We start from the raw sequence: 20,064 nt of genomic DNA on the forward strand, positions 1-20,064 counted from the left end.
ACGTTGCCATCTTCAGTCTGGTCTGCAGAGAAGTTTCCCTTATGCCTGCCTTATTTTACTTTAATGCTTTACACATGGGGTTTGTGTTTGAGAAGGCTGCAATGGGGCATTTCTAATTTGCAGGTGAAGTCGATATGTGCAAGTTTATCTTTAAGGCTCCTTCTGTTGCTCCCCACAAGCAGAGCTTCACGCGTGGCTGAACCTGCCCGCACACCCTCTGCTGCACTTGGTCAGTGGTGTGCAGCTGCCATCGCCCCAATTGCACTGGCACGCTTTGGGGGTGCCTTGCCCTTTCTGGTGTTTCAGCGGTCATCCTTCACGCACTGAGCGTGCCGAGACCGTGGGACTGCGTGGAGAGTCAAGTCAAGTCCCAGCCTGTTGCGGCTTCCAGCCTGCGGGAGACGGATGCGTTGCAGCAGCTGGCAGACGGCTCCGAGCGCTGCAGCAGAGGAAGGATCCTCTGCTAAACCACCAAGGAGCAAAACGGGAAAGGTACATAGCGAGAGCGCTAGACTGCTGTGGGGCTTTTGCCAAAAAGTGACAATTAAACCTACGTCTTTGTGTGGACACCGCCACCGATTTCCAAGAGAGACTGCAGGAGTGGCAGAGTTCCCTTAAAATAAACAGGGACACACAGGAAAGGATCTTGTCTTTGTGCGGAAGCCTTGGAGCACCTCCTGAATAACAGATGGCTGCAGAAACCCTGCAGACATGCAGCCCCACACTGTCCTAGTGGGATCAGCGTCTTCCAGTAAGTTTAAGAAACTTAACTTATTCCCAGTAACCCACTCGTTGTTCCTGTTTTGAGTGGGTAGAAATGAAACCCGCTTTGGTATTGTAGCTCTCTTCTGTGTGCACAGAGGCTCCTATACAGTCTGTTTTAAGTTCACTGATGATATTTTCCTCAAGATCTGGTACCCGAACCCTGCCTATTTTTCATTATTCTTAACATACCTGCTCTCCTGCCCCTGGTTAGCCACATGCTGGCAGCCACAGCTACTCCATCAGAGTAAACTGAAGAGTTTGTTGCTCTGAAATACAAAAAAAAGTTCTCCCAGTTACTATTTGCTCTAGACTCCTTTCCCTCACCTCCTACTTGCCCTGTTGGTGCCTCAGGGTTTTAAGAAGGAAAATGGATTGTGATGCAGAGATATGTTTATTAGCAGATACAGACTGAGGAAAATACAAAATGTAAAGCACTTTGCTTCGCAGCTTGAACAGTGCCCTGAGCTTCCAGCACCGTTAGCTATTCGGGACGTACGCTTCCCCGAGTGAGGCATGCCGGCTATTAACCAGGCTCCTGCTGAGGTCCTATTTTTCTAGTCCATCAGCAAGCTATGCCTAGAGGAGGGATCTTCTTAGAAATGAAAGGTAAGGCAGAAAATCTGTTGCTGTCTTCAGGCTCTCTCCCAAGTGGTCAGAGTCTGTGGGAATGGTATCTAGAAGCTGAGAGAGAAGTCAGGATTTTTTTGTTTGTTTCCATGGAGACTGAAATTATTACAGTGATTCCCTGCTTGGTTTTCAGCCCCTGAACCTGGTGCCTTTCCCATTCCCATGCATTGCAGGTGTGCCCTCTCCCCGGGATCAGCCCTGGATTCTCACGTGCAGGATGAGCAGAGATGGGGCCACCAGGCATGCCTCGCAGGAGAGGCGAGACGGTCTGTGAGGAGGCAGGATCTTTTGAAGGCAGAAGAAAAGAGAAGCAAGTTGTGCTTAGACTGACCAGACAAATGCAGAAATTGCTCCTGGCTGAAAGCGCAGAAACAAGCGGCTGTGCTGGTGAATAACTGTCAGACGCCTCCGTGTTCAGCTCAGCCGTGAGCATCTCGCACTGGGACCGTGGGGCAGAGCCCTCATGCCACAGCCATGTGTCCCACTCGACTTCCTAAGAGAAGAAGCAATGAGCTGTTTCTTCACTGTTTTGCTGCTCTAAATGAATGCAGAATCTTGATAATGTTTGTGGTGACTTGAATAAATATCTTGTATTCATTCTTTAATGCCATGGGTCTCACTGGCTTTGTTAGGGTACTCTGTTCCTACTGAGTTTTGCTGTGATTTATTCTGCTGTATTTAATAAAGGAATTTTTCTTACTGCTTTTGCAGTACTTGATCGGTAATAGTTATTGATGAAGCTCAGCATAGGCTTATAAATTTGAACCTATCCTATGCACATAATGAAATGTCTCTCATAACATTTAAGAACAATCATAATAAATACTAATTTCCATCTCTTAGCTCAAGGCCTCAGAGTCACGGATGTTCCTAACTCGGTGATCCTGACGGACAGGCTGCAGGCAGCAGGGCTGACCTCTGTCTGTCTGTCATGTTTGGAATGACTGCTCACTCCTCAGGGCACTTTGTTCCTCACTGTCTCGGATGCACAAAACAGCGTGAGACAGGTAGTGCTCAGCTGTCTTCCATCTTTCTTGGGCACTATCATCTTCATTCTGATAGCACGTTTCACTGTCTGTGACATACTGTTAAACAGCTCCCGCTTTTATCCAAGCGTCCGGCAAAGCACTTCTGAGAAAGCAGAGGCTGACATGGATCCCGGTGTCGGCTCTGTCCAGTGCAGCCCCAGACCAAAAACCCCCTTTCACACTGAAGAAAAACCTTTCCTGCTTAAAAAGATACAGAAAATCCTCATATCGCAGACACCGTGATCTTGTTAATGAACCTTCTGGATCAGTTGTCGCTTCCTGGGCTGGACGTGACCCTCTGGGAGGCAAAGCCGGGCTCCTCGCTGTGCCGAGGAGAGCTCGTACGTTGGTGCTGTGCCATGGCCGTGGGATGTGGATGCGTGGGACGGTGGCCTTTGTCCTGCAGCCTGCAACTTGCCTGTCTCCTATGCTTGTTATATTACGGCAAATCGAAATTGTCATTTAATTCCCTGCAGTGGAGACTTTTGGGGTTTTTTTATCTGTTACTTTTTAATCTGCCATTTTGTTTTATCTAGCAAAGGTTAATTTTATATTCTTCCTTCACTCTGCTTTTCTTTCTTTTGTCAGCAAGTTCTTTGTTGTTGTGATTTCCTGAAATGAGCCACCAGCGCTGTTCCGTAATAGCTGCGCTAGCAACTGTACCTCTCTGTTGCTGGCTGTGTGATACTGTAGGTCCTCTATGAATGCTAATTTATTGCACTTTAGATTTAAAAATTTATAGGAGATACCTAGCTCCTGGGAGGGGTTTCTACCGCTAAGATGTTTCTCTGTGTGTGCATGCATTTATTTTCAATAACTATTCCTGGGCAGATTATACCAAGCTTATGCTGACAGAATTATTTGACAGCAACCCTTGATATTTCAGCACCTAGTAAACAGCCAAAATCCTGAGGATGTTTTGCAGTTTGTTTTCTCCTTAATCTGTTCTCTTTGTTGCTGAGAGCAGGAAACAGATTGTGTAGCTCTTAGCCTTGATAACGTCATGGTAATGTCCATCTTATTTGACCTGAAACCATTAAGCGTTGAAGGAAGACAGAGGGGAAAGTAACAGAGGGAGGGTGCGCATTGAACCAAATAATCGTATAAATGCCAAACTAAAACTGGTCTCATCCTCTGTGTGATGTCCTTTTGCCAGGAATTAGCGAGATGCGTGCTCCAAGTGATGGATTTTACCAAGGGTGATGGTGGGGGAAAAAGATGAGTGAAGCATACATACATAAAATACCAAAAACATTGCATAGGTACCACTTAAAAGGCAGCCTCGCTTTTTCAAATTAGTAGACCTTGTCAGCTGCAATACAGTATATATTGAAAACCCTTAAGAGCTAAAGATTTTTTTTCATATGCACTCTTCCCCTCCCTCAACTTAAGACTTACTTTAAGACTGGTTTTAATTATTTTCATGGGAATGTCAGTCTAGTTTGGTGCCTCTTTTTGGTAACATGCTAGCCCGGCAGAAGTCAGTGATTTATTTGTAATGGGAAGGGGGGCTGCCCTACACCTGGGCTGCAGGTTGCAGCCTGCCAGCGCTTGCTCTGAGCTCTCCCAAGCCCCTGGCCCTTGGGGGAAGCTCGGGAAGGTTCTCGAGCTGTTCCTTGCCCAGCGCAGCAACGCCACTACCAACACCGAGCAGCAGCCTTCATTTTTCAGTGCTCGTTTGGCACAGGTATAAAGAGCTGCCCGAGGAGATAGTCAAAGGCAAATTGACTCACAGCTCCTTCTCAATGGAGTCGATCATTTAGGGCTGTATCGTACAAATTTTTGATATAGGATGGGGATGGCCCGAACGTGAGGAGTTTGGCTAAATGCAGTGGGACTGCCCGGGCGCGGTTACATGAGGAGCATGGGTGAAAACTGCGTTTAGCAAACAGCAAGGTCAACTCTAAGTGCGGATTTTTCAGCAAACCCTGGAAAGTCTGCACCGCACTCAAAAGTGTGTCTGCAGTTCACCCAGCGCTTCAGACTAAAAAGCTTGGGTCCCATAGCAGCAGAGGAGCGTGGAGGTCTGCCTGGGGCGACAGCTCAGCCGATTCCTTAGCTCAGGGGTTGTCGGTTGTGCCGAGTTGTGGCCACGACAGAAGACATTGCTAAAAAGTCTAACTCGTTTAATGCTAACTTTATTTTGTAACCCCTGCTGTAGTCACATGTTTGATTCTTGTGTAGGCTTCCTCTCGGGGATACGCAGGAGAATTCACCTGCAAAATACCAAATCCCCACCTGGCTGAGTGACGTTTTCTTCCTGCAGTAGAAGAAACGCGTGCTCCACGGTGCCTGGCCCAAAGCCTCCATCGGCGTGAGGAAGCGCGGTGCTGGAAAAAGGGGCAGGGCTGTGCTAGGCTGGAAAATTGGAAATCAACCAAAACCAGGACTTGGAGACTACTTTAAGTCACTTCTTCCCCATGCAAATAAATCACTGACATCTAGCGTGAATGGAGCACTGAGCCCTTCCTTTCTTTAATTCTCTCTGAGAAGCAAAGCAATTGGGAATTTGCAGGAATCGCCCAGCTCAAGGGATAAGGGGAGGGGGAGGCATGACAGGGCAGCTTGCAGGAGCACCGTGCTGCATGATTGACGGTGATTTCTTATTGCAGTTTCCTGCTTTTTCAACTTCACCACCCCATCTGGGATTGTGCTGTCACCAAATTACCCTGAAGAATACGGAAGCAGCTTGCACTGTGTTTGGTTGATTATAGCTAAACCCGAGAGCCGAATTCACTTGGCTTTCAATGATTTTGATGTGGAGCCCCAGTTTGATTTCCTAGCCGTGAAGGATGGTGGGACTGCTGAATCTCCGGTGCTGGGGACCTTCTCAGGAAACCAGATCCCCTCCTCTCTGACCAGCAGCGGTCACGTAGCCAGGCTGGAGTTCCAGACCGACCACTCCATGGAGAAGAGAGGCTTCAACATAACCTTCACCAGTAAGTGCCAGATCCTTCCTTCTAGTTTTCATTTCAAGCTCTAAATTCTTGTTGGGGACTAATGGGCAAGAGTTTGATCTCACTAAAACCATTGCAAATCCAGAGTAAGTCTGAAAATTGGGGATTACTTCAGATTTGCAGTTGGGTAGTTGAGGATTGGTTTCAAGCTTAGAGCTGATGGCACACGTTCTCTCTGGCTGTGAAGTTTAAGTGTTTTCCAGTGGTGAAAGAAACGATTTGGCCCTGGATGATCTGTCCCCGGAGCAGCCAGGGTTTCTGTTCTCCCCGCAGCTTGCTGCGTTATGTGGGCTTTCTGCGGTCCCTCTCTGTGCCTCCATTCTGCTCACTGAGGTGAGACAGTGCTTTGTGGACAGCTTGATGCAGATCAGGCAGAGCCATTAGATCTCGGATGGTTGGGTTCATCAGTCAGTGCTGTCATCGTTTGCTGACACCTAAAAGCATGCCAGACTTTGAAGATAAAGGAAAACATGTAGCAATGTCTTAAAATACTGAAACTTCTGCAGATATATTTGGCTTCACTTAAGTCCAGTCTTCAAATCTCAAATGAATGCTATGGTAATTTTATCCTCGTATTGTCCTATAATTTTCTAAAGAGCATTATTAAACCTATTCAGCAGAACTGGTAAATAAGTTTGTTATAATAGCCTTTAGTGGCACAGGTAAATTAATAGCCTTTCTAGCTATGATTGAAATCCTCTATTTAAAAAAAAAAAAAAATCAGAGGTCTTAAGAAATCATTTGCCACACTATAGCAGGTTGAAGGCTCATCAGATGAAGTAGCTTGTTTATGTAGTTGTCACATATCCAGGATTGAGTCCTAGATCCTGCAAGTAGGGAGACTCCTCATCCAGAAATGCTAGCAGTGCCCTCCAGTATGCATCTCCGATACATTACATACCTGTGTTGGGAGTTGTGGCTGTCCCCTGTATGAAGACATTTTAAGCCAAATTTTTTGTTGTTGCAAATTACTCTTAAGTACACATGAGTTAATGTGTTCTGACTGCTTGAACTACCGAAAGGGAGCTCCTGAGTCTGTGTCGGACACCTTACCATCCTTTCCTTCAGTCTAGGTATGAGAGGAGACAACGTATTGCTACAAGGGACAGATAGAAGAGCACAAGGAACAGATTCAGCCTGTGTTTTCCCCTTTAGCAGTGTATATAACAAGATATTATAAGAGTAACGATGCTCTGTAGGAAGTCCAGAACTCATCTGAATTTGGTCAAGTGCATTAAAGATACTAAAAGCATGTGTGTGTAATTAATCTGGAGGCTTTAATCTTTCATATGCTGCTCATCTCTGAAGACCACCTCCCAGCATATGAAGATATAGTACATAATTATGCACTTAATGGGGAATTAAGGCTGTCGACTTACTTTCTGATTGGTTGGCTGGCCTAGTTTTTAACTGCTGGAAAAGGGCAGGCCTTTCAACAGAGCTATGTGTCTGTGCGATTCCACACGCAACTTTGCCACACCTAGAAAGGTAATTGCTGCGTGTCCTTCATTTTGTCCTAGTAATGGTGACAAGCAAGGTCGGGGACTGTATGGCAGTCAATCATGGAACATGCTGAGAGGACCTTTACTTTTAACCACAGGGCCTTAAAGCTTCCTTTTTTTTCTCATTAGGGATTGACTTATATCCTCTTTATGCCGATGCGTGCACTGCAGTCTTTTTAGAGTTTTTTAAATCTTTCTTTGTTTTGAGTGTTTGTGCATTTTTATATCTGAAAGGTTGCTAAGAAGATAACTTGGTTCTGCAGGCTCTTTTTTGGCCCCTGTATCTCAGCACCTCTTGGATGCAAATGGTTTTAATCTCTTTCTTCCTCTCTCAGGTTGCAAATGAACACTTGCAGTAGGGACAGGGAATAGAAAACCATAAGCCTCTTCAACTAGATGAACAGTTGAACTGTGGGAACACACACGTGGGTGTCTTAGCAGCGTAGGGAAGAGGTGGTGACATGATTTCTGCCACAGGCTGACTTGTCTGTGCAGAACACAGTAGCTTTGCCAGGATGATAGTGGGCCAAATTCAAGTCAGTGCTGTTTGGTCTTCCCTGTGAGGAAGGTCCACTGTCTAGGGGCGAGATGGAGTGCTGTTGTCTCCATAGGAAAGACATGAAACCATTGTTTAATTCCTGAGTTTGTGGTCCAACATACTTCTTTTGAATTGGCCAGAGGTTGGGGAAACAAGTTACTCACTATTCTCTTCTCTTTCCCGCTTAGCATTTAGGCATAACGAATGCCCTGACCCTGGCGTGCCCGTGAACGGAAAGCGATTTGGTGACAGCCTCCAGCTTGGCAGCTCGGTGTCCTTCCTTTGCGATGAGGGCTTCATTAGGACCCACGGCTCAGAAACCATCACCTGCATCTTGAAGGAAGGAAACGTAGTCTGGAACAACGCAGTGCTCAGGTGTGAAGGTAAATGTTATCGTCTTTCCTACTAGTCTGCATGTGCACTCTGGAGCGAGGATGATCCCCGGGTGTTTGCAGCCTTTTGGGGAAAAAGGGTGATAGCTCTGTCTGTCAAGGTCCCAGTCAGATAACCCATGGCGAAGGTATACGGCGCTGGCCTTGAGGGAGGCTTTTGCCATCATACAGGCAGAAGCGTTTGTTGCTGAGAGCTGAAGGACCACTGGGCTGAGTTAGTTCTAACCCTCAGCTTCTCAGTTACGGCCAGGATTTTACGCAGCTCTGGAAGGTGTCGTCTGCACGGAAGAGTTTGCTTAAGAGGAAGTGCCAGTCCAATAATCACCGAGTGCTGAACTCGGTTTGCTTTCTAAGTTTTTGTGAAATGAATGATGGGGATTATTTTTATTAGCTCAGTTCTTGTTACAACAGGTGTTTTTCTAATAACCATAATAAAAGGCTTTGATTTACTGATGACTAAAAGTTTCCCTGCTACTTTTGTCACAAAGGGAATTAAAGAACAGTGAATGGAAGATACGTGGCGATATTTTTTTTGTCCTGATTTTTGATACATGTGAAATCTATAGTATTTACATTATGAAAGAAACAAAAGGTACAGATCTTTACTGTGAAAAATGAACTCATTGCTGCAAATATTCATACGCACACACACACCTTTGGTGTGTCTGTCAGTGTCGTGCATCAGTCCTGTCTAACGGACTCTGGCAGTCGAGAGCCAGAAATTTTGTGTTTACATCTCTGCCACAGCAGCTACGATAGCCAACCCAGAAATGTGGGAGATGGGTTCAATTAAAGGCTTAAATACAGATTTCAAAGCTTTTTCCTAGTCCTTTAAGGCTTCTTCTATGGAAAAGAGAAGTGAAGAAAGAGCTCATTAGAAGTGAAAAGTCTTCCTCTGCCCTCTGTTCTCAGGGAAGTGATGCCCTGCACTGGTATTTACAGCAATCTGAATAACAAGCACTGTGCTATTGAGAAATAATTGGTAATTGGTCATGTATTGTTCAAGTGGATGAGCAGCAGAAGTCGCACAATCTAGTCCATTGTCTTTCAGATTGAAAGAAGGTACCAATTGTGTTCAGTAACTTTTTATGTAATAAGAAGGTGGACATTTTTGTATTCTTTTCTTTGGAAGCTGCTGACAATAAAATGTCTGCAGGTTTGGTTCAGGGTTTCCATTACTTTCACAAGCATGAACCTTTAAGTTTATGCATCTGTAAGTGTGGAAGGGAAACATACCTTAAATAATACACTTTTAATCAACTTTTATCTTTGGAGGCTTTGATAACCTTATGCCATTAACTTGTTCTTTTTTCTCAGTGATCACAGTGGTGGTTTCTTTGACTCACCCTTCAGTATGCGCTTGGTTAAGTGTACATTTTAATTAGCCTTTTTAAACAAGGAGGAGGTGTATAGTTCTAAAGTACTGTTTAGTGCCTGAAAAAATTAATGGGAAAGAGAGAGACCTAAAAAAAGAGTTGAAAGATGGATAGAAGACCTGACAGGAAATTATGTAGCTTTGGGGCAGAAAGGAGCCTCTTGTTCAAAAATAATTAGTGAGGATCCAGTTGAGATCAATTGACTTTCATCTGGCGTCCTTCGGAGCAGCAGTGGAGGTTCCAGGCCCAGACTTACATAGATATTTAAGGTCGTATCAAGTGTGACATTTCGTATCCCTTGCGCAAAGCTGGCACCAGGGTCGGCCCTGGGTTGGTGCTTCGGCAGCTGCTCTGGAGGAGCAGGGTCCCCTTGGTCCACGAGGACTCAGCCGGCAGCGAGTATCGTGGGACGACGGGCTTGCTCTGCCCCGTGGGAGCTCCCGAAGGCTGTGACAGTAACGTGGTCACGCTGCCATGCGAGTCATGCGTGACCAGCACCAGTGGCTTGACTCGGTGGGACGCGAAGAAACACCTGGTGATGACTCCTGCAAAGTGCTGAGCAGGGGGAATGCAAACTCACAGGGACAGACACGCTTTTCTATCCCATTTGATTTCTAAAGGACAATACATTGCAGCTATTTAGGGCTATGGGATTTTGTACCTCTGGTCCATCAGATCCAGCGTCCTTTTTCCAGAAAAGATAATAATCTGCCTTTAGCTTCTGCTGATGGCACAAGGGACCACAATGTGGAATAAATGCCATAGTCTTGTGATGTCCCTTGTGGAAGTAAAGACGTGACTCAATTACCACAGATATGAAAGATTTTTCTGGCACCTGCAGCTACTGAAATGCAAACTGACCTTGCAGTTTTCTCTGGGTTTATATCTAATAATTATTATTATACCCTGTCCCCTTAGAGCCGCTGCACAAGGTCAGGCTACTGACTCCCGCAGATGCAGAAGCAGGCTGCTACATCTTCCATTTACGCTGAAAAGGCAGTTTCTTACCAGCTAGGGTTGTTATTTCATCTGGTTCTGATGATTTTTAACATGTGAGAAACAATAACATATGACAGCTATTGCATGGCAGAACAATACCGCCTGGCAGGGAGGGGTACGTCCGATCGTGCCACAGCTTCCGTGATGCTCTTCACCTGAATTGTGTCGTTTTCCTTGTCCCCAGCGCCGTGCGGGGGCCACCTGACGTCGCCCAGCGGAACCATCCTGTCCCCCGGCTGGCCTGGCTTCTACAAGGACTCCCTGAGCTGCGCCTGGGTCATAGAGGCCCAGCCAGGCTACCCCATCAAGATCACGTTTGACAGGTACTCACCTGCGGTTCTCAAAAGTTTCCTATTTGCATTTTCTTGGTGGTTTCAGCAGTGTTGGGTTGCAGCCACCCCCGGAGGAAATGGGAATGAACTGCTCAGCGTTGTGTTTGGCAGTGAGGTTCTCTTTCTCTCTTTTTTTTTCCCTTAAATTAACTCCTGACAAGACATTAAAATTCACCTAACGTTCAAGAAGAAAAGGTGGAAAATGGTGATTTTTCCCTTCTTGTTTTGACTAACTCCTGCTCATTTGCAGTGCTATTTTAGACACACGTAGGACACGTTTTTGGAGGCTGAGCTCCCACGTGCTCAGCCTGCCGGGGAGAAGCAGCAGCGAGGATCTGGCCCTGACTCAGGGGTGCAGAACTCTTGACTTGCCCTGGATTTCACTGTTTGGGGAGGGCTGTGCTTGCTTGAACCGGGGTCCGTGTGTCCGCGAGGTGATTGGTCATGTAGCGTAAGACACATGTTGCTGCAAAGACTGTTCGGTGTCAGCAGGTGAGGCAGGTGAAGGATGAGAAGGAAACCAAAATGCACAGGAGGGGAATGACGTGTTCTCAGTAAGATGGTCAGGCAGTAGAAACGAACCCACGTATTGCCCCATGGCCTGTGCTGCCCTCTAGTCATTAGAGCGCCTCTGGGACTGCGGTGAAGGAAAATTAGCCATGCTGGTTTTTCACAGACGTATTCTTGTGTTCCTTTCAGATTTAAGACGGAGGTGAATTATGACACCCTGGAAGTGCGAGATGGCCGGTCCTATTCTTCCCCGTTGATAGGTGTCTATGATGGGACTCAGGTGCCCCAGTTCCTCATCAGCACCAGCAACTACCTCTACCTCCTCTTCACCACTGACAAAAGCCACTCTGACATAGGTTTTCAGATCCGATACGAAAGTAAGTGCAAGTTATGTGATTACACGCTCTCCAGCAGCACAATGGACTCAATCAGAGGCCCGTTGGACTCACTTCTCCCCTTTGCCAGGCAGTTAGCGCTATTACAGTGATTGGAGAATGTGAAGCTACTGCAAGTAGCAGTTTCTGCTTTTTGACCATCTCGGTTGTTTAGAGTTCTTTATTTTAGCATCTACAGAATATTACTGATTTTAGGAGACAGAGCTGAGTTCCTCTGTCCATTTCACCCTCCCACTTTGGGGATAGTCAGTAGGACTTTGAGCTCATAGGAGGAGTTGAACTCTTCCCCAGGCTAATTACTGCACCTTGCAGCAGGCTCTGCAGCCTCTGAGCGGTCTGACACGAGTGGGTTTGTTTGCCACAGCTGTGAAGCTCCAGTCAGACCACTGCTTGGATCCGGGCATCCCGGTAAATGGCCAGCGCCATGGGAATGATTTCTACGTGGGAGCACTGGTGACGTTCAGCTGCGATTCAGGCTACACCCTGAGTGACAGCGAAGCCCTGGAGTGTGAGCCGAACTTCCAGTGGAGCCGGCCGCTGCCCAGCTGTGAGGGTAAGGAGCGCAGAAGATAACGTCTGCAGGAGATGGCAAATGCTTCATTGCAGATCTGCTGCAAAAGCAAAGCAGCAATTGCGAAGTCCACAATAATATTTGACCTGTGTATTGTGTTTAATTTTGATGGGTTGGGCTTTGTTTTGAGACTCAGAAGTAGTGATATTCTTCCAGCTGACGATGGGTTTTGAATCCTTTAATTCATTCTTTCTTTTTTTTTTTTTTGCAGCTCTATGTGGAGGTTACATTCGTGGTTCCAGTGGTACCATCTTATCCCCAGGCTTCCCTGATTTTTATCCCAATAACTTGAACTGCACGTGGACAATAGAAACATCACATGGAAAAGGTGAGAAGCCTTTAGCAGTTTTCGAGATGGACTGGAGGACGGTGGTCAGTGGGAGACAAGTGCTTTTGGTTATGATGGGTACCCACGTGCTTGGCCAGTTGCCATTCTTGCTGCCACTCAAACATTGTCTCTGGACAAGATGCGGAGGTTTTTGGTGTCACATCTCTTAATCCCTTCAAGGTGGAGAGGATTAAGAAGGAAAGATGGTCCTGTATCAAACCTCCAGATCTGAGAGCCTGTGCCGGGCGTTATCTTTGGTTTCTGACCTTTGTGGCGGTATCCTCTGGAAGGTTAGCTGGTATTTGGATACCTGGTATTGCTAGCAATGCCCCATGGAGGAAGGGCGAGCTGCCACTGACACCACTGCAGTAATACTTGGTACTCGATAGTACTTTCAGCCTTATATTTTGTTGCAGTGCTGGATTACTGTCTATATAACATTTTACAGATGGAGAAATGGAAGCATGTAGTAAATAATTTCCAGCCATGGGACAGAACTCGAGCTCTCAGTTCCCAGCTCTGTCCTAGTTCTGCAGCTCTCATTTCCCCACTAGCTAGGAGTATTGCCAGCACAGAGGCAAAGTGCAGATCTATTTAGTCCAATCTCCTGTGCAGCACAGGCCAATCTTTTGTCTTGGAGGAAAATTTCAAGAAAATGTATCCTTGACAATTAGAGAGCAAGTTTTATGTACAAGGGCGGGAGGTAATTTCTCCTGATGCAGTCGGTATCTGCCTGGGGTAAGCACAAAGGGTGTAAACCCTTTATGTAACTTTATGTGCTCTTATATAACTGTCTCGTCGTACCGGATATCAGCACGACGGGAGCTATCATGAGCCAATTTTGCAAATACCATTTGTATTACAGCAAATAAACTTGTCAATGAACAGCACAGTGCATTAAGGGAACCATCACATGCTGTGAAAAGTATTCTGTTGAGTAGCAGCAATCCACTCTTCATTAATCCACTCTGCCTTGGATTCAGCTCTCCGATGAGACGCTGCATTATCCTGTAGCTAAGCTAAGCGTAGCACAGCAAGCTGACACTCTCTTATATGAGAAAGTGCAACTCTGGCCTGTGTGCTTTTATGCCAACATCAGAAGAAAGTCTTCTGACCAAGCTAAGCAAGGCTCAAAAAATCATGGAGTATTTTAAAATAGTAGGGATATGTCGATGTAAGTCTAGGGGCTTTTTGTCCCCTCTCCTGTAGAAGATCCTGCTGTGGCCAGTTCAGTAGTACAGGAAACAGCACATCCCTTAACAGCAGTTCAGCGTGATGCAGTTCTGGATCATCCAAAGAATTCGGCCCTGGATCTGACCGTCTTGAACCGGATCATGTTTGTCACGCTCAGAGAAGCTGGATGTTGAGGTCTCTGAAAAGCTGGTCCTAGCTTTTGCAGTCTGAATCCTGACAGCTTTTTCAGAAATTCTGGCCTTAGCTGCAGTAATGAATATTAGAAAATCAAACCGTGAGCTGCTCTGTAAGTCCAGCTAGTTGTAGTGAAAATTTATAGGCCTCCAGGCCTTTGACAAGAGTTTCAGCTCTTCTTATCTGTCAGGTTGTGCCGGAAAGGTGAGGACAAGATTCCTAGAACAGAGACTCTTCTGTACCAATGAAAGGAGCGTGCTCAGACTGTGTTTTGTTGGGTATTTTCATCCCTCTCCTTACCAGCTGCTGGTATCCTTCCTTCAAGGTTGTTCTCCAGGAGCTCGTTAGAAACGAGCTGCAGCACACGGTGGGAGGTGGGATCCCCCTCCTCGCACCGCTGCCCTTCTGCGGGGCACCCAGCTGCGGCTGCAGCGGCAGTGCTTCGCCCCCGGGCAGAATCACCCTTCTTGCGCTTGTGGAGCTGTCTGGGCTAGGAAAGGTTCACCCAGACAGCTGCTTGGAAGCAGGAAATCTCCAAATCCAGGTAGAGGTCAGGGTGAGAGGATAGATGGAGGATGCTGTACAGTTATAATAAGCTGGTATATAGCCAAGTTACAGTCAGGAAAACCTCTCCTTCCTTTTCCCTGTAGTTCGGGCGAGTTGTTTATTTACCAGTCCAATGAAAGGAGGAGGTGAACAAAGAAAGATGTCCTTTTCTCTAATGTGCTGTGGAAGATGTTGAAGTGTGTTTAGGTGCTGGGCTGTGTTGGTGGGAGCGTGTGTACACATACATACACATACGTATGCATCCTTTCTCTTGCAACAATATTCTGTCTGTCTTAGTGATCTACTTTCCCCGCTGTCGCTGTGTTAAACTGCTGTGTAATACATTGCAGCCAGCTTCTCCCAGCTCTTTTCAGCATTCCTGCAACGTTTCTTCTCCTTCAGTAAAGAGCAGTGGAACAGTGTGATCCTGAGTCCGAGCAGTAGCCGCTGAAATGGAATGAATTTAGTCCTTGGAGAACAGAACAGGCTTTAAAAAAAGGCACAACTGAACCCCGTTCTCGGCTAACTTCATCGGCAGCGCGCTTGCAGTGCGGAGTCTTCTCTCTGTGCTTTGTCCTTGCCTGTCAGCTCCCGGTTCTTGGAGACCTCTGGGTGCATCAGTGATCACTGGGTGAATTTGGTGCTTGCTAAACCCAGCAGCTTTAACAATTCTGCTGCAAGCAGGGGATATGTTTACATGACTTAAGTGTTCGTATCTGATTTTTCATTGTACCTGATTTTTCCGGTTCTAGTTTTACATTTTCCACACCCACTTCTACTAATGCCTTACTGCTTGGGCTTGCAGCACCGCTGCTGTCCCAGGCCTGGGAAGTCTTTCAGCTCCCATGAAATAGAGCAGAGTTCAGGGCTTGTGCCTCCCAGTCCACCGGACTAGTCCCTGCCGAGCCGGTGACCGAGCAGGGGTGATCTGCATCGTAAAAGCCGGTCTCAAGTTATTCACTCCCCGATCCTTATGACCAGCTCGCACGTGGCCAGCACACGAGTCCCCTAATTGAAACAAGTTGGTTGTTACGGCAGTTATTTTTATGTGGCTGCAGACACTGATTTACTTTATGGACTTGTGAGCGGTACAATTTGAGTTTAAAAGCAGCTTAATTTTGAAGGTGTTTAAAAGCTTAAAGAGAGACTGTTATTTTTAATCTGAGAACTTCAAAGTGATTTCTTTTCCCTATAATTTGTTTTGTTGTTTCTTTTACAGAGAATGGAAAAAAAACCCCTGCGTTTGCAGAGACATTTTGTGCCACAGTAGATTTCAGACCAGAGCAAAGGTTTAATCGGTCACAAATCCTTTAAAATGAGTATGCAATTAGCCCTTATGGCCACAGTTACACAGCCCTTCACCGGCTCTGCTGCTGGAGGGGCCTCGTGCCCTGTGATTAGAGTTGTTATCTTAAAAGACCTGGAGTCAGGGGCTATCCTCCCAGTTCTGACGACTGAATTATGCTTGTGTTTCTCTGGTGTGTTCATTTCGGTGGAGTGATATTACTTCTGTTCCTTAGATTGGGTTTTGTAAAGGCGAGGGTATAAATTTACTGTCAGTTGATAAACAGGGAAAAGGTAAGACATTTTGTATTCACTGCATCTCACCAAGTTTTCAGGCCAGAGCAGGTCAGATCTATTTTCAGTCGACTGTACTGCTGGCAAGAATAATAAACATTTGGAAACTGTTAGACGTTTCCTACCTCGTGGAGTTCTGCGGGGGGAACAGTGGAACTAAAATTTTTCTGCCAGGCTCCATATAATATTTACCTGCGTATAAGAAAGGAAATGTCAAAAGTAAAGACCGCTTTTGGTCATCACTAAGCAGTGGGTCACACAAATACTTCTGCCTGGGACATGGAAGGTTAGCAAGACGCGATGAGCTGCGTGGCAGGGACGAAGACGGGGAGAGAAGGGGACAGTTGAGATGTCCTGTGAGCCCTGCTCCTTCCCAATCCAACGATCTCCATGGGAAAGGCTTTGTATTGGTTACCAGCCTCTCTGTCCTTCATTTCTTGGAAGGAAACTGCTTGCATGTGACCAGTAAGCTTTCAAAAAGTAATTGGATAGGCATAGGGATAAATGGAATATTCAGAGTTATAATTTGATGCTGACAAAAAACTGTTGGGATGGATAGTAAATCTCATGCTCCAGAGCTTTAATCAATCTCTAGGTTGGTGTCATCCTGATCTCCAGAAGTTAATGGGGAACAGGGAGCAAGGAGGAGATTATTCCTCTGATCCTTATTTACAGATTTCCTGTGCTTGCTCTTGAAGCAGCTGATGCTGTACTTTGGCAGAGATGGGATGCAGAGCAAGACAGCCCTTGGGTCTCCCCAGGCTGGCAATCTCTGTGTTGTTAATCATTGGCTTAAACGAAATAACTTGGTCATGCCACTGGGCGCTCCTGATGCGCGCGAGGAGGTAGGGCTCTAACTGTGACTAATGAAGACCAGATCGCAGCGCTTGTGTTTGCGCAGAGGAGTCTGTTCCTCTGCAAACAGCCCTGTCGAGTTCAGGGGGTTATGAGGAGTGCAAAGGCCAATTCAGGGTGAGCGGGGGCTTGGGGGGCTGCCCCTTGGTGCTCGGAAAGTGTGCGAAGATCTTTGGATGAAGGAAGCCATATAAATGCAAAGAGGCTTTTTTATGACTAGGCGTCGCTTTAGCAGGTTAACTTTGTGTGACGGTAATGTGACAGGGTTTCTGATATCCTGCCTTGCTTTGCTCTCTGAAAGCTGTCGCTGCTGTTTTTTGTTTTTCAAAGGTGGAATTATTTTCCAGAGAATAAGTGTTTCTAATTGCGTTTGAATTCCAGCATGAAAAAATCACCTAGCTGGAGGCTTTTGCAAAACCCTGAAGTACTTGCTATTTTGTGTCTGTAGGTGTGAAGCATACTTTAAGTAATCCATTACTCCTTTCTTGTTCATTTACAAATGCAGCAAGGTCACAGCCTTCTCACCAAAATGTTTCAAATTGTTGAAATTGAATTTGGAAGAAGAGACAAAATAGTTTCCTGTGTTTGTCTGTTCTTTCTGTAGCTGGGTCTGGCGTGGGTTTTATTTTTGTCAGCACAATGTGGATAAAAGTGTAGGATTCTCTTTGCTTCTAAGATCTGCTACGGCTGGCAAGACCTGGGCTAACCAGCCCGGCTCTGCGGGCCCTGCCAAAATCTGCAATGGCCGCACGTGCGCTTCCCACCGCGTGCCTCGGAGGGGACACAGGTCCTGGGAGTGGGTCACAAGCAGGGAAGGGCCAGGAGCAGCCCCCTCCCAGCAGGACAGGGCTGGGCCCTGGAGCAAGGTGCTGGGGTGCTGCTGGCCACACCACTGTGCTGCTGGGAGGGAGCACGGCTGCGTGACTCAGCCCTTACTTGGGAGATGCACGTGAACGGCTTACGAGCCCGGTATGGCTGAGGAAACAGGTCTGTCCATGTGTGATCACTCCTGTTGTCCTCCAGGGACCAGCATTCGGTCCCGTCAAGGGAAAGCACACGAAGTCTCCACAGTCACACTGCTGGCGTACTTCATCTTCTGGAAAAGCCTCTCTGACCTTGATGCTTGGCATAAGTCCTATTTTTCTAGGTATGAATTCCTTCCAGAACATAACTTGGTTTTGTTGTTTTCAAGTCCTCACAACTACAGCTTTTGCTGTTCTTGCTACCCATCTGAAGGTCAATGCTTTTAAAATAAAATACTCCTCTGAGCTGCCAGGCTCGGTCCTTTCTGCTGCTGATCCATCCCTCGAGCGAGCCTGTGTCGTCTCTGTTCCTGTGTTACAAAGGCACAGGGATCGAAGATCTTAACCATCTTTCTCTGTTCTGGGCCTTGTACCGTACCCTTGGTTTACTTTTTTCATCTATTTAATTTCTTTTCAGTGTGCTTTTTCTTCTCAGTTGCGCAGCTGTTTACTGGGAAACGGAATCAGTACTGGTGTTGTCCCAGGGAGAGGAGAGGGGCTTTGGCTCTGGGACGAAGCGGTGCCATACGGATGCTGCTGGCTGAAGCTGTCTCTATTTCTCCTTCTGTGCAGGCGTGTTCTTCACCTTTCATACCTTTCACTTGGAGAACGGCCACGACTACCTCCTCATCACTGAAAACACCAGCTTTGCTCAGCCACTGAAGCAACTGACGGGCTCTCGGCTCCCTGCCCCGCTTAGTGCAGGGCTCTTTGGAAACTTCTCTGCTCAAATCCGCTTCATCTCAGACTTCTCCATGTCCTACGAGGGTTTCAACATCACCTTCTCAGGTAAGGACAGCGGTGGGCAGACTTCATTCTTTTCCTTTCCTTCCCGCTTTTCTGTTAATCTTGGGAATAACTTTGATGCAGTGCATGTGATTTTGGTCACTGATGGTCGCTCCTCTTGTAAACCCAGTAAATTATTCTAGCATTAACCCACAGTATGTCCCAAGAAATATTCTCATGGCAGTCCCCATATCACCAGATGTAGCAGTGTTGTCTGCCTTTGAGCCCCAGTAGATGACTGGATTGAACCCACTGCAATTAAATCCTGCTACAAAGGTGTTTGTTGCCTTCTCCCTCTTCACGTGGTCATCTTTTCTGCTCTGTTTATGGAGTTTCAGCTAGCATTTTCTTGGGGTGTGCTTACCCCTCTTTCCTCCAGATGCCTGCCGCCTTTGTTTATCAGAGGAAAATCACTGCAGTAGGTACAGCATTTCCATTTCCAACGTGGGAAGCTGGGACAGATGGGATCTTTTGGAAGGCAACGTTGAGCAATCTGGACTTCTTGGATAAGGGGCAAGGCAGAGCTGGTCACTCCCATTCTCCATCTGGTCTCTCTTTTTTCCTTTGGTTCATTGCTCCACTTGGATGCTCATCCAGTGACCCAGCCTCTGCAGCTGGCTTCAGCCTGTCCTAGATGGAACACGTGCCATGTGCAGCCTAGGCCAGGTTTCCATGAGCCCACTGGCTTTGCTGGGGAACTGGAAACAGTATTTTTCTCTTGCTGGGCTTCCTCTGATTGACCTGCTATAACAGCAGATGAAAGCAGACCTCCTGGGGCACACAGGAGGGCATCAAGGATGCAGGATTTCGCTGACTGCACCAACCCTTCTCGCTCCTGATGTGCCGGTGAAGATCTGGCTGTGTGCAAGCACCTTCTGATGCAGGCTTCAGCTGTTTGTGATTATACAAAATGCTGGCTTCTTCAAATGAAACTGCAGATTTTCAGAAGTTGTCAATGCAAAGCAGCATGTGCGTGGTGCTCTGGGAGAGAGACTGAAATAAAGGTACATTTGCTGATGCAGAACAGATCATCACGCCTGCAAATAATTGCTTTTTGTGGGTAATCTCTGGTTGAAGTGCGCAAGGTGTTTAACTGTGTCCTTTAACCCGAGGTCCTACAAATGACTGCCACGGTGTTTGCCTGTGCACACGTTTCGGAAAATGTAATCTTTACTGCCTGAGCACCCTGACAAGCTGTTCGGTGAAACAATCAGTTACCGGACAGAAGCTTATCATATTGGTGCTGTTCTTTTCTGTATCTCAGCACACCTTTTAGTCCTGAGGGCAGCAGCCGCAGATCCGGCCTGCTGGTGTGGAAGAGAAACGACCGTTTTTATTGTGGAGCTCGGTGCGGATGTGCTCGCTGTCTTTGACGGACAGAGCTGTTGCCATAGACGCAGATAAAACGTGCTGCACTGAGAGAACTGGTTCTGATACCTTTGTTCTGGCCTCTGAAGTCAGGGATTTGCATATGATACTCCATGGAAACTAGTCAGAAAGTTTCCAATTAACTTTCATTTTGATGGGGGAAAAATGGCTTTTTGCCTTCAGAAAAATTGCCTCGAATTATCTAATTATAACTATTACTT

The 20,064-nt window shown here is 46.6% G+C and overlaps 1 protein-coding gene across 1 annotated transcript in view; it reads left to right on the plus strand.

Annotated features, from left to right (window-relative positions):
- CSMD2 (CUB and Sushi multiple domains 2) overlaps positions 1–20,064 on the plus strand; it is a 304,852-nt gene that overhangs the window by 182,017 nt on the left and 102,771 nt on the right. Inside the window, exons 14-20 of the mRNA XM_059830635.1 lie at positions 5,033–5,359; positions 7,606–7,800; positions 10,369–10,507; positions 11,216–11,403; positions 11,786–11,974; positions 12,204–12,320; positions 18,263–18,478. Coding sequence (XP_059686618.1) covers positions 5,033–5,359; positions 7,606–7,800; positions 10,369–10,507; positions 11,216–11,403; positions 11,786–11,974; positions 12,204–12,320; positions 18,263–18,478 — 1,371 coding nt within the window. The remainder of the gene's footprint in view (positions 1–5,032; positions 5,360–7,605; positions 7,801–10,368; positions 10,508–11,215; positions 11,404–11,785; positions 11,975–12,203; positions 12,321–18,262; positions 18,479–20,064) is intronic.

Source organism: Gavia stellata, chromosome 29 (assembly GCF_030936135.1).
Source record: "Gavia stellata isolate bGavSte3 chromosome 29, bGavSte3.hap2, whole genome shotgun sequence".
In the NCBI taxonomy this organism is placed as follows: Eukaryota; Metazoa; Chordata; class Aves; order Gaviiformes; family Gaviidae; genus Gavia; species Gavia stellata.